Genomic DNA, 13,018 nt, shown 5'->3' with positions numbered 1-13,018 from the left:
GAAATGAAAGTCCGCTCAGAAGAGAGTCCAACAACGAAGTAACACGCCACACTGCCCCCTGCTGGCAACTCTGACATCTGTAGGGTATATTGTAAGAAAGCCTAATAGGTTTAACAAGGGACAATATTTGACCATTATGGCTCATATAAAATACTCTTCTCACATAAATGACATAAATAAACAACCCAACATAAAACATAACCCAAAATGACATAAATTGTGATCATACATTTTGTGTGCGTCACACTACAACAAAGGTGAGCGGATGATGTGATGAAGACTGGAGAGAATGACCGGGCTTTTAACGGGAAGCTGAGTAGATGGCTTGATGAGTTGAGACACAGCAGGTGTGCAGGTAGGCTCCACGTCTGCCCAGCTCCAGACAAACAAACACAGGGAGAGACAGACAAAACACAGACACACCCATAAGAGGGACGGGACAACAGGAAGCACAACACGAGGACCCTGACACATCCAGATGTAAACTCCTTCTTTTCTAATGCAGTATGAATCTTGTCCACTAGATGTAAAAGAGCCATGTAGGCAGAGTGATGTTTGTAGAATACATATTGGTGTTCATACAGTATATTATACATGTCCAAATGTTTAACAATACCTTTATATACTGGCTTTTCTAACATTTTGGAAAAACATGACATTTTGAAAATATCCTGGATCACCTGATCTAAAAAGTGGAATAACCTTTGCCAGTTTGAGATCAGAAGGAACAACACCAGTTTCCATGGACACTGCTAAAATATGCAATAGTGGTTTCAAGATTGATCCCTTTGCCTCTTTTATTTGGATCAAAATAATTAATATATAAATTATTCAGAAACTCCTCAGTCGGAGAGTGATTTCCATCCCTAAAAACATTGATATTAAAGTCCCCAATAATGTTGAACGCTCAAGAAGATGAACTTGTCCCAGCAGCTCCTGAGGTCGTTCTACCGCTGCTCCATTGAGAGCATCCTCACTCACAGCATCCTGCTGTGGTACGCTAGCAGCTCTGCAGCAGACAGAACGTCCCTGCAGAGAATTATAAACACTACACAGAACATCATAAAGCAACGGCTACCTGCCCTAGATGACATCTTCACCTCCCGTTGCCTGAAGAAGACTCAACATGTTAAAAGCTTCATTCCACCTTAACCCATCAGCTGTTTGAACCGCTGCCAGCTCCATCAGAACATGTACCAAACCATTTATGAACAGTTTTTATCCCAAAGCCATCACCATAATAAAGTCTGAACTGAACACATCACAACTTAATGTGCAATCATTTATTTATTTATTATGACGTGGAATAATATTTATGAGCACTTTGTTTATGATCCCATTTTTAACTGCATACGCTGGCAATGATGAGTGTTTGCTTTGTTTTGCTGTGCAGATGAGAGTATGACTGAATGACTCTCCCTCCTACAGAGTAACCAGAGAGACTCTCCCTCCTACAGAGGACACAGAGAGAGTAAGGAATCAGGACCAGAGCTGCACCAATAGACCCCAAACCCAACATACAGTGGTTCAGTGAATGTGGTGTTGAAGGTGTGGAGGTGGATCAGTGTGTCAGAGGAGACTCTGTAGAAGGACAGAGTGCCAGCAGGACTGTCCACATACACTGCTACTCTGTTAGAGACAGAGGAGGAGGAGGAGGAGGAGGAGATGCGTGTTTTTCTCTTATTGTGACAGACAGAGTAACCATCATCATCAGAGCAGATCAGACTCCAGGACTGATCATTCCTTCCAAACACACAGTCTTCACTGTCTCCTTTCCTGCTGATTCTTCTGTAACTCACTGATATATCAACTCTTCCTCTCCACTCGACCTCCCAGTAACAGCGACCAGTCAGAACATTTCTACACAGCAGCTGAGGCCAGACAAATCTGTCTGGATGATCAGGATATGACTGAACCTTCTCCACACGCGTCACCTTCCTGTTGTTGTCAGACAGTTTGAGTTTTCTGTACATTGTGTTTGGGTCCAGTTCCAGTTCACAGGCATCTGATGGAGAGAACGAGACACAATACAGCTGCAGTTTATCGTCTGTTGATTTATGAACTACTTTACTGAAACCATTCAAACTTAAACCATCTCCATGACAACTGAGATACTCCATCACTGAGAAAGACCATGAGATGTGACTGAAAGCTTTGGACATACAGAGTAAGTGGACCTTTAGATGAGATGAGAATGTTTTTCAAAGTGAAACTTGATTCCAGCTGCGCCTGATGTTTGTATGAATGTAAATTCAACAGTTCAGTTAGAACATGAACAGTCAACATGACAGTGATATTCACGTTTGTTCATCAGGTTTGGTGTAAAGTGAAGGTCTTTGCACATCAAGTCTGTTATTTTCATCTCAAACTGTCGTCTGTTACAAACACATTTTAGTCCAAATACTCCAAACAGCTGAAGTCAGTATGAATGAATGAACTTTATCTGCAGGAGAGACATGAGGGACATTTTGGAGCAGGTAGCGCCACTATGTGAAGATTTATTAAAATTCTCTTTTAACTCCTGAACTGTGACCAACAGAAAGAAATTTCTGTTTCATGGATTCATTGGTTCAAGATAAATGTCAGTTTAGGCCACGCCCATTTCTGCCAAAACACTTTTTCCATCTTTTTTCACTTCTTTTACATTTTTCATCCAGTTTTTCTCAAAGTTCTCATGAATCAAACTGAAAACACACTCACACTTCCTCAGACCAGGTTTCAGTCTCTGCGGTCCACCATGGTCCATCCTGGAGGAAGAGACAAAGACACAATCAGCTTCATACACCTTCACTCATATCCACCATTAAACATGAACCACAGTCCCTCAGTTAGTCAGAGTGTCTGTCCGTACCTGGGAGTGTCCACCTGTCTGTCCATACCTGAGAGTGTCTACCTGTTTGTCCATACCTGAGAGTGTCCACCTGTCTGTCCATACCTGAGAGTGTCCAGTCTCCAGTGTGGATCCTCCAGTCCAGCAGACAGAAGCTTCTCTCCTGAGTCTCCTGGATGATTGTAGCTCAGGTCCAGCTCTCTCAGATGGGAGGGGTTGCAGCTCAGAGCTGAGGCCAGAGAAGCACAGCCTTCCTCTGTGATCAGACATCCTGACAGACTGAACACACAATAGTTAATGTAATGAGATAAACTGTATTTTGTCTTTCAGACCTTTATGTTCACACTCAGCGGCCCCTGTTGTATGTTGGTGCCATGCAGATACATTTTAGGTTAGTAGTAGGAGAGGAAGTACATGTTGCTGCTGGAGGCCGCATTCTGATTTATCTTGGCAGAAGAAATGCTTTTAAAGTTAAATATTGTTCCATAGAAAATCTAAAGAAGATTTCAGAGAAATATATTGATGTTTTAACTTAGTTCTTATTTTTCATTCCAACAATGTTCACTGTGTGATCACAATAATTTATTTAGGCAACTTAGTGCCTTCCATCATATTCTAATTTAATTTAATTCAGTGTTTAAACATTGAATTTGTATTTTATACAAAAATGTTAAATGTAAAGAAAATCATATTCAACGTTTCCTGAGTAGCAGATCTGCTTTTTATGTTCATCTGCATGTAGAGAACATGACAGTAATTCTGTGTTGTATATTTTCTGTTATTCATTCCATTATATTAGACTTTCATGACTTAATGCACATCAAGTCTTTATTGAAGATTAAATGACAGAAACATAAATCCTGACTCACATGTTGGTGTGGAAGGAGTTTTACTTACTGTATACTTGATGTTATATCAACAATATCTTAAGCTCAGACAGTACACTAAATCTTTTTGGTATCATAAACTCATGTAAACTAGAAACTGAGGAGAAGCCAAAATATTACTTTATATACACAGTAATAAAACTAACCTGAGAGTTCCCAGTCCACAGTGTGGACTCTCCAGTCCAGCAGAAAGCTGCTTCACTCCTGAATCCTGCAAGTTGTTGTTACTCAAGTCCAGATCTCTCAGACTAGAGGACTCAGAGCTGAGAACTGAGGACAGAGCTGCACAGCTTCTCTCTGAGAGGTTGCAGCCACTCAACCTGGAAATATCAAGAAAAAACAAAACAAGAAATAATTTATTTTAAAAATAAGAATATTGCAAAAAATTAGACATATCCTGTCTCAAAATGATGCTGAAAAACTAGTCCATGCATTTGTTACTTCTAGGCTGGACTACTGTAATTCATTATTATCAGGCTGTCCTAACAAGTCTCTAAAGACTCTCCAGCTGGTCCAGAATGCAGCTGCTCGTGTTCTGACAAAAACTAGAAAGAGAGATTGGCTTCACTGCATTGGCTTCCCGTAAAATTCAGAATAGAATTCAAAATCCTCCTCCTCACCTTCAAAGCTCTTAATGGTCAGGCTCCATCATATCTTAAAGAACTGGTAGTACCTTATGTACCTACTAGAACACTGCGCTCCCAGCATGCAGGTCTACTTGTGGTTCCTAGTATCTCTAAAAGTAGAACAGGAGGCAGCGCCTTCAGCTATCAGGCTCCTCTCCTGTGGAACCATCTTCCAGATTTGGTCCGGGGGGCAGACACCCTCCCTACATTTAAGAGTAGGCTTAAAACTTTCCTTTTTGATAAAGCTTATAGTTAGGGCTCTTTGAGCTCTTAACTTATGCTGCCATAGGCTTAGATTGCCGGGGGACCCCCACCCCCATGATGCACTGGGCCTCTCTCTCCTCCTCCCTCTCTCTCTCTATCCATCCATCTATAATCATTAACATGTTCTATTAATGCATTCAATAACCTAAACTTCTTCCCCGGAGTTGTCTGTGCTTTCTGGTCTCACAGGTAATCTGGGCCTGTAGACGTCAGGATGACAGATTCCAGTCCCGGACCTTCTAGCTTCATTGTTGATTTTCATTGTGCTTCTCTCATCTATCCTTCCTTTCTCTCGTCTTAACCCCAACTGGTCGAGGCAGATGTTCTCCCACTCTGAGTCTGGTTCTGAGGATTCTTCCTGTTAAAAGGGAGTTTTTTCTCGCCACTGTTGCTCATGTGGGAATGTTGGGTCTCTTTAAAGTTAAAACCTGAAGAGTTCGATTTATAACGTTATCTATGTGTAAAGTGCCTTGACATAACTCTGTTGTGATTTGGTGCTATACAAATAGACACTGATTGACTGAGATTGAAAAAGACAGCAGAGTATCTAAATAATAATAAATAAAGCCAACGATCTGGGTACTTACAGAGCTTTGTTGGAGGCTTTGACCATTGGCAGCAGCCTCAGAAGAACCGCCTCTGAAGCAGAGTATTTCTTCAGGTCAAACACGTCCAGATATTTTTCTGATGGCAGTAGGAGAGTTTCCAGTGTGCAGTGTGGACTCTCCAGTGCAACACACAGCTGCTTCACTCCTGAATCTGGCAGGTTGTTGTTACTCAGGTCCAGATCTCTCAGACTAGAGGACTGGGAGCTGAGAACTGAGGACAGAGCTGCACAGCTTCTCTCTGAGAGGTTACAGTCACTCAACCTGGAGAAGAATATTAATGATACACAAATCCAATAAAGACAATACAACCTTGATGGGTAAACTTTGAAAGACAGTTGAATCCTGACCTGAGAGTTTCCAATGTACAGTGCGGACTCTCCAGTCCAGCAGAAAGCTGCTTCACTCCTGAATCCTGCAGGTTGTTCTTACTCAGGTCCAGATCTCTCAGACTAGAGGACTGGGAGCTGAGAACTGAGGACAGAGCTGCACAGCTTCTCTCTGAGAGGTTACAGTCACTCAACCTGGACATATAACAAAAAAACAAAGAAGAAATAGGTTACTTATTTAATTTATTTTAAAAAGACAGGAGTGTATCTAACTAATAATAAATAAAGCCAACGAGTACTTACAGAGCTTTGTTGGAGCCTTTGACCATTGGCAGCAGCCTCAGAAGAGCCGCCTCTGAAGCAGAGTATTTCTTAAGGTCAAACAAGTCCAGATCTTTTTCTGATGGCAGTAGGAGAGTTTCAAGTGTACAGTGTGGACTCTCCAGTGCAGCACACAGCTGCTTCACTCCTGAATCTGGCAGGTTGTTGTTACTCAGGTCCAGATCTCTCAGACTTGATGATTGGGAACTGAGAACTGAGGACAGAGCTGCACAGCTTCTCTCTGACAAGTTACAGTCACTCAACCTGGAGAAGAATATTAATGATACACAAATTCAATAAAGACAATAGAACCTTGGTGGGTAAACTTTGAAAGACAGTTGAATCTTGACCTGAGAGTTTCCAGTCCACAGTGTGGACTCTCCAGTCCAGCAGAAAGCTGCTTCACTCCTGAATCTGGCAGGTCGTTGTTACTCAGGTCCAGATCTCTCAGACTAGAGGACTGGGAGCTGAGAACTGAGGACAGAGCTGCACAGCTTCTCTCTGAGAGGTTACAGTCAGTCAGTCTGGAGAAGAATCAGCAGAACAAAAGAATTGCAAACATTACTTCTCTTCATTGAGATGAAACTACATTAATCTGGATAGTTCTGTGTGCACCTACAGAGCTTTGTTGGAGGCTTTGACCACTGGCAGCAGCCTCAGAAGAGCCTCCTCTGAAGCAGAGTATTTCTTCAGGTCAAACACGTCCAGATCTTTTTCTGATGACAGTAAGATGAAGACCAGAGCTGACCACTGAGCAGGAGACAGTTTATCTGTGGAGAGACTTCCTGATCTCAGGTACTGTTGGATCTCCTCCACTAGAGAACGATCATTCAGTTCATTCAGACAGTGGAACAGATTGATGCTTCTCTCTGCAGACAGATTCTCACTGATCTTCTTCTTGATGTACTCAACTGTTTTTTCATTGGTCTGTGAGCTACTTCCTGTCTGTGTCAGCAGGCCTCGTAGGAGAGTCTGATTGGTCTGCAGTGAAAGACCCAAAAGGAAGCGGAGGAACAAGTCCAGGTGTCCATTTGGACTCTTTAAGGCCTCGTCCACAGCACTCTGGTAGAAACGTGTTGGTTCAGGTTTGTCTTTAAAGACTTTCGACCAGGATGTTGTTTGTTCTTCTTCCAGTGGATTGATTCCAAACTTGATGAATGTCAGATGGACATGAAGAGCAGCCAGAAACTCCTGAAGGCTCAGATGGACGAAGCAGAACACCTTGTCTTGGTACAGCCCTCTCTCCTCTTTAAAGACCTGTGTGAACACTCCTGAGTACACTGAGGCTGCTCTGATATCGATGCCACACTCTGTCAGGTCTGATTCATAGAAGATCAGGTTGCCTTTCTGCAGCTGCTCAAAAGCCAGTTTTCCCAGAGACTCAATCATCTTCCTGCTCTCTGGACTCCAGTGCGGATCTGTCTCAGCTCCTCCATCATACTTGATGTTCTTCAGTTTGCACTGAAGCACCAGGAAGTGGATGTACATCTCAGTCAGGGTCTTGGGCAGCTCTCCTCCCTCTCTGCTTTTCAACACATCCTCCAGAACTGTAGCAGTGATCCAGCAGAAGACTGGGATGTGGCACATGATGTGGAGGCTTCGTGATGTCTTGATGTGGGAGATGATGGTACTGGCCTGCTCCTCATCTCTGAATCTCTTCCTGAAGTACTCCTCCTTCTGTGGGTCAGTGAACCCTCTGACCTCTGTCACCATGCTGACACACTCAGGAGGGATCTGATTGGCTGCTGCAGGTCGTGTGGTGATCCAGAGGCGAGCAGAGGGAAGCAGTTTCCCCCTGATGAGGTTTGTCAGCAGCACATCCACTGAGGTGGACTCTGTAACATCAGTCAGGATCTCAGTGTTGTGGAAGTCCAGAGGAAGTCGACACTCATCCAGACCATCAAAGATGAACACAACCTGGAACTCTTCAAACCTGCAGATTCCTGCTTCTTTGGTTTCAGTAAAGAAGTGATGAACAAGTTCCACCAAGCTGTACTTTTTCTCTTTCACCACATTCAGCTCTCTGAAAGTGAATGGAAATGTGAAGTGTATGTCCTGGTTGGCTTTGTCTTCAGCCCAGTCCAGAGTGAACTTCTGTGTTAAGACTGTTTTCCCAATGCCAGCCACACCCTTTGTCATCACTGTTCTGATTGGTTCATCTCTCCCAGGTGAGGCTTTAAAGATGTCTTCTTGTCTGATTGTTGTTTCTGGTCTGTCTGGTTTCCTGGATGCTGTTTCAATCTGCCTGACCTCATGTTCATCATTGACCTCTGCAGTCCCTCCCTCTGTGATGTAGAGCGGTGTGTAGATCTGATTCAGAAGGGTTGGGTTTCCTGCTTTAGCGATCCCCTCAAACACACACTGGAACTTCTTCTGCAGGTTAGACTTGAGTTTACATCGACAGTTTGCAGCACAAGCTCCTGAATGAACAAACAACAAATGATCAGTGAGTGGATCCTACAGAAAGTCTAGAAATCTGAACATGTAAGTGTGCCTGTGTAGTTTTTCCTCCTCCATCAGTCTTATTCAGCTCATCAGTGGAGGACAAACAGCCTCTGATCTGATGCAGATGTGTGCAGCATGTTTACAGCAGAGTTTGAAACCTCTCCCATGTTGCCTCCATTTCCTCTCCATCATGTTAAATCTGTTAAAATCCTCTTACTGCTCTGCAGAAGCTCAGCGAGCTCCTCCTGCTTCATTCTCCTCAGGAATTGCACTGTGATATTCAGAAATGCCTCTCTGCTGCTCTTCCTCTGCTCTTCCTCCTCACCGTCCAACACCTCCTCATCCTCACTCTGACTCTCTAAGCATTCTGGATCATCTGGACTCAGACCCCTCTGGACTCTCTTCAGCTCGTCCTTCACAAAAGTGAGGATGTTCTCCTCCAGCAGCTGGAACAGAAAGATAAAGTGAACATTTCATTTAAACTGGTAGAACACAACATGTGATTCATGTGTCTGAAGGCCTGCTGGTCTAAACAGAGCAGCATGGACACTGTTAGGACCTGAATGCTACTTTACTATTTCATCTGTGGTTGATGGAGTTAATAGTAAAAGGTGTGTTTGTACATGTACACACCATAAATATGGAGTCCAGCTGTGTTTGATGCTGCTGTGCAGACTGATCACTGGGAACCTCTGAGCTCTGCTGCTGAAGTCTGTGGAGAAAACATCACGTTTAATGACATTTAATGACTCAAATCTGCACTCAGCTTATTAAAGATGTTCTGTCATGATGACTAAATGAACTCCTGTAAATGCTGCTCTGATTACTGGATGTTCAATTCTTACCTTCCATCAACAGGTTCTCCATCTTTAAAGTTAATAGTCCTGCCTTCTTTCTCCTCTTTGTTTTCTCCCTCCTGACCAGCCTGGAGGGACATTTGGGAGCTGTCCCTTGAGGGGTGACTGTCATGATTCCTGTTTAAGCTCTGTTTGTGTTGTCCTGTCTGTTTCTGTCCCTGCCTTCAGTTTCAAACCCACCTGTTCACCTGCTGCCACTGTGTAATTCCCTCATCAGCTCCTCACTACATTTACTGCTCTCACTCATTTTCTTTCATTCCAGACACTAGATTGTGATGCTGTTCCTGTCTGTTCCTCTTGTTACCTGTTCCTGCTGGTTTCAACCTTATTTGAACTGCTTTCCCTTTATGGTCTGTAAGCCTGTCTGTTGGTTTCTGAGCAATAAAGCTGTTTCCATTGAACCTGTCTGTGGTGTTTGTGTCTGGTTCACCTGCTCCACCCCACATAACACAGGAGGTTTATTCAGCCCAAACAACCAACCAACCATTTAAATTCTTACCTTCCATCAGCAGGTTGTCCATCTTTAAACTTAACAAGACCATCCATTGACTGGTCACTCTTCATGGACACACAGCTGGGTTCAGGAGAGTCTGCTCTCTGCTGCTGCATCCTGTTATGAATAAAGAAGTGACAAAAGCATGTATTTAAAACCAAATAACTGCTGTCCAGCTTCACTGATTTTCAACTGTTCAGCTTCACTGAGTCTATGTTGCTCAGCTTCACGGAGTCTCTGCTGCTCAGCTTCGCTGAGTCTCTGCTGTCCAGTTTCACTGAGTCTCTGCTGCTCAGTGCCTCCACAGACACTCAGCCAGCTCCCAAAACATCAGCCCCCCTGCTGAGGTCCTAATGTCTCTTGGTCTCCTTTCTACGTGGTTTTGTTGACACCTTGGTCTCCAAAGTTTCTGTCTTGAGCAGCTCTTTCAGCCTCCAGAGTGGTCCTGCCCATCTGTCCTGCTTTCTTTCTCCTCTTTGTTCCTCTCCCTCCTGACCAGCCTGGAGGGACATTTGGGAGCTGTCCCTTGAGGGGGCGACTGTCACGATTCCTGTTTAAGCTCTGTTTGTTTTGTCCTGTCTGTTTCTGTCCCTTTCTTCAGTTTCAAACCCACCTGTTCACCTGCTGCCACTGTGTAATTCCCTCATCAGCTCCTCACTACATATACTGCTCTCACTCATTTTCTTTCATTCTAGACACTAGATTGTGATGCTGTTCCTGTCTGTTCCTGTTCCTCTTGTTACCTGTTCCTGCTGGTTTCAACCTTATTTGAACTGCTTTCCCTTTATGGTCTGTAAGCCTGTCTGTTGGTTTCTGAGCATTAAAGCTGTTTCCATTTAACCTGTCTGTGGTGTTTGTGCCTTGTTCACCTGCTCCGCCCCACATAACACAGGAGGTTTATTCAGCCCAAACAGCCAACCAACCATTTTTATATTCTTACCTTCCATCAGCAGGTTGTCCATCATTAAACAGAATAGGCGCATACATAGACCCATCACTCTTCATGGACACACAGCTGGGTTCAGGAGAGTCTGCCCTCTGCTGCTGCATCCTGATACAAACAAACAACAGTCAAAGAGTTTAAAAAGATGAATTTTGAGCAGACTGTCAGCAGCTGAAGTTTTAGAAACAGAATGAAAATCAGTAAGAAGACAGTGGATGAGAAACGTTCTCCTGTTCATCAAAATGTCATCTGATGAAAGATGCTGTCTCATCTTAGTTGATTAGTTGACTAATCAGTGTTTGAGCTCTTTGTTAACTCGCAAAGTTAGTAGTTCATTCTGAGTTATTGTGACTTATTATTCAGTAGTTGAGTGTCAGATGTGACAGCGAGTGTGAATAATGATGGTGGAGTGATGTGAGTGGAGAACAGTGATGGACAGTTAGAGATCCTCATCTCACCTCTGAGCTTTGGTCTGGCTGTCATGTTCCCCACACAGAGAGCTTTTAGAGGGAGGGACTCCCTCCTCTCTGTCCTCACACTGATCCATAGCAGAGAAACACCTTCACACAAACACAACAACATGCTCATTCATTACAACCAGCTACACATCACACAGGTCTGCACTGCTGTCTAACATCCTGTCATTATTCATTCCACCACCAGATGGAGCCAAAGTAACAAACTATTTAAAGACTTTCACTCAGCTTTAATGTTTAATAACTTAGTTTCTGAATGTTCAACTGACTTTTAATTACCTGATTAAATAACTGAATATTATGAATGAAAAGATGTTTTCAACAGTATTTCTGTCACCTTCTTTTAACACATTTCATAGTATATTACTAATGACCCAAAAGATGAGTCTAATCTTTATATTATATGGAGTACATACTGTATATTACATGTTCATACTCATATAACTCATTTTATAGTATTAGCAGTAAGTGAAAGTTTACATAGTGCTGTCATAGTGGAACAATGGGCACTGCACTGCTGTCTGAAGTAATCAGAAATTAGACCATTATTAGACCTTAGTTGCAAATAGATTTAAATGTGTAAAAACATGAGGATGAAACCAACATATTAGTTCTATTGAACTGAATGACATCTGCACTGCAGCCACTAACAGCTACTAGTGTTACATCTGCCTCTGACAACACTCTCAATACATTCAATGTTTAATTGTCACTTCCTCACTCTCTCTCCTCCTCCTCTCCCATGCACATACACATACAAACTCGAACACAATCCTGTCGATATAATGACGCACTGGAGTCATTCAATATAGCCTACAGTACAGCTATACTAGTGTAATAATATCTTAAACTAATCAACTCTAATACATTTACTTACTTAGTTGAAACAAACGTAATTGTAAAATTGCGTTAACTTGCATTTTCAAGACAACAGGTGAACTTTTATTCTCAAGTTAAACCAATTCAAGATGTCTTACAGTCTGTCTGCACATTGTTGGACTTTCTTTACAGTAGCAGATTCTGATATGAGGAGACACCCAGGACGGCACGGAGCACACACCAAAAGAACAAACATTGAGTATTTTATCTGATGAGGTTAAAGTAGATTACCTGATGGGGGGCCTCCGGGGGTCTGCAGCAGCTGGGCTCTGGTGGTGTGGGAGAAGCAATCTGTGATCGTTTCTGATTTCAGAGTGAGATGAGGAAGATTTTTGATCACTCTACCTAAAAGACTACTGCAGAGTTTGTGATGGAGTCTCTCTGCTGGGAGTGTCTGGAATGAGGAAACACTCCAAGGTGTCTTTCAGCATTCTTTTAATGAAAGTATGAAAGATGAGCTGGTGTCAAAGGAGGAGCCTGACTGGTCGGACCAGCTCATCTACCTCCATCTGTGTCGTCAACAGCCACCGTGAGCGTCAGAGGGAGAAAACAGGTTAGATAACCTCATCACACCTTCTACTTGACCTCGTTTATCTCCCCCGACTGCATCTGTCTCTTCCACACCGAGCCTATGCAACTTGGTCGAGCCAAGCTCATGTAACACAAAAAGTCATAATTTATAAGTGGAAAATAACATAAGTTTGCATCTTTGTGCTCTTATTTTTTTTTTTTTTTTTTTTTTAAAGATTTTGTTGGCATAGACGCCTTTATTAATCAGTAGATCGACAGGAAACATGGGAGAGAGAGGGGGGTGACATGCAGCAAAGGACCTCCGATCGGGATTCGAACCGGGGTCGGCTGCGTATGTGGCATGCGCTCTAACCACTCGACCACCTGCGCGCCCGTGCTCTTATTTTTTAAAGTAAAATATTTGTGTAATATTGTGTTTTTATTGTGAAGGCTAGAGGATATGTGGTGGTAGCTCCAGACTGATTGATTTTTAAGTTTGAATGTTGAATTAAGGGCAAAAATCATTCTAATATTGTTTTGTGATGTGACTGTG

At 42.9% G+C, this 13,018-nt stretch overlaps 1 protein-coding gene across 1 annotated transcript; it reads right to left on the bottom strand.

The window, feature by feature from the left end:
* Nucleotides 1-1,451: 1,451 nt before the first annotated feature.
* On the bottom strand, nt 1,452-12,612 carry LOC128360054 (NLR family CARD domain-containing protein 3-like). The gene is made up of 8 exons (XM_053320367.1): nt 12,541-12,612; nt 12,187-12,258; nt 8,941-9,012; nt 8,525-8,753; nt 6,482-8,282; nt 5,563-5,736; nt 3,920-4,037; nt 1,452-1,994 (listed from the first exon to the last, which is right to left on the bottom strand). Exons 1-8 carry the CDS (start codon nt 12,610-12,612, stop codon nt 1,452-1,454), a joined length of 3,081 nt encoding a protein of 1,026 aa, XP_053176342.1.
* Between the last annotated feature and the right edge of the window lie 406 nt (nt 12,613-13,018).

Source organism: Scomber japonicus, chromosome 6 (assembly GCF_027409825.1).
Source record: "Scomber japonicus isolate fScoJap1 chromosome 6, fScoJap1.pri, whole genome shotgun sequence".
NCBI lineage: Eukaryota > Metazoa > Chordata > Actinopteri > Scombriformes > Scombridae > Scomber > Scomber japonicus.
This window is presented reverse-complemented; position numbering and strand designations above follow the sequence as displayed.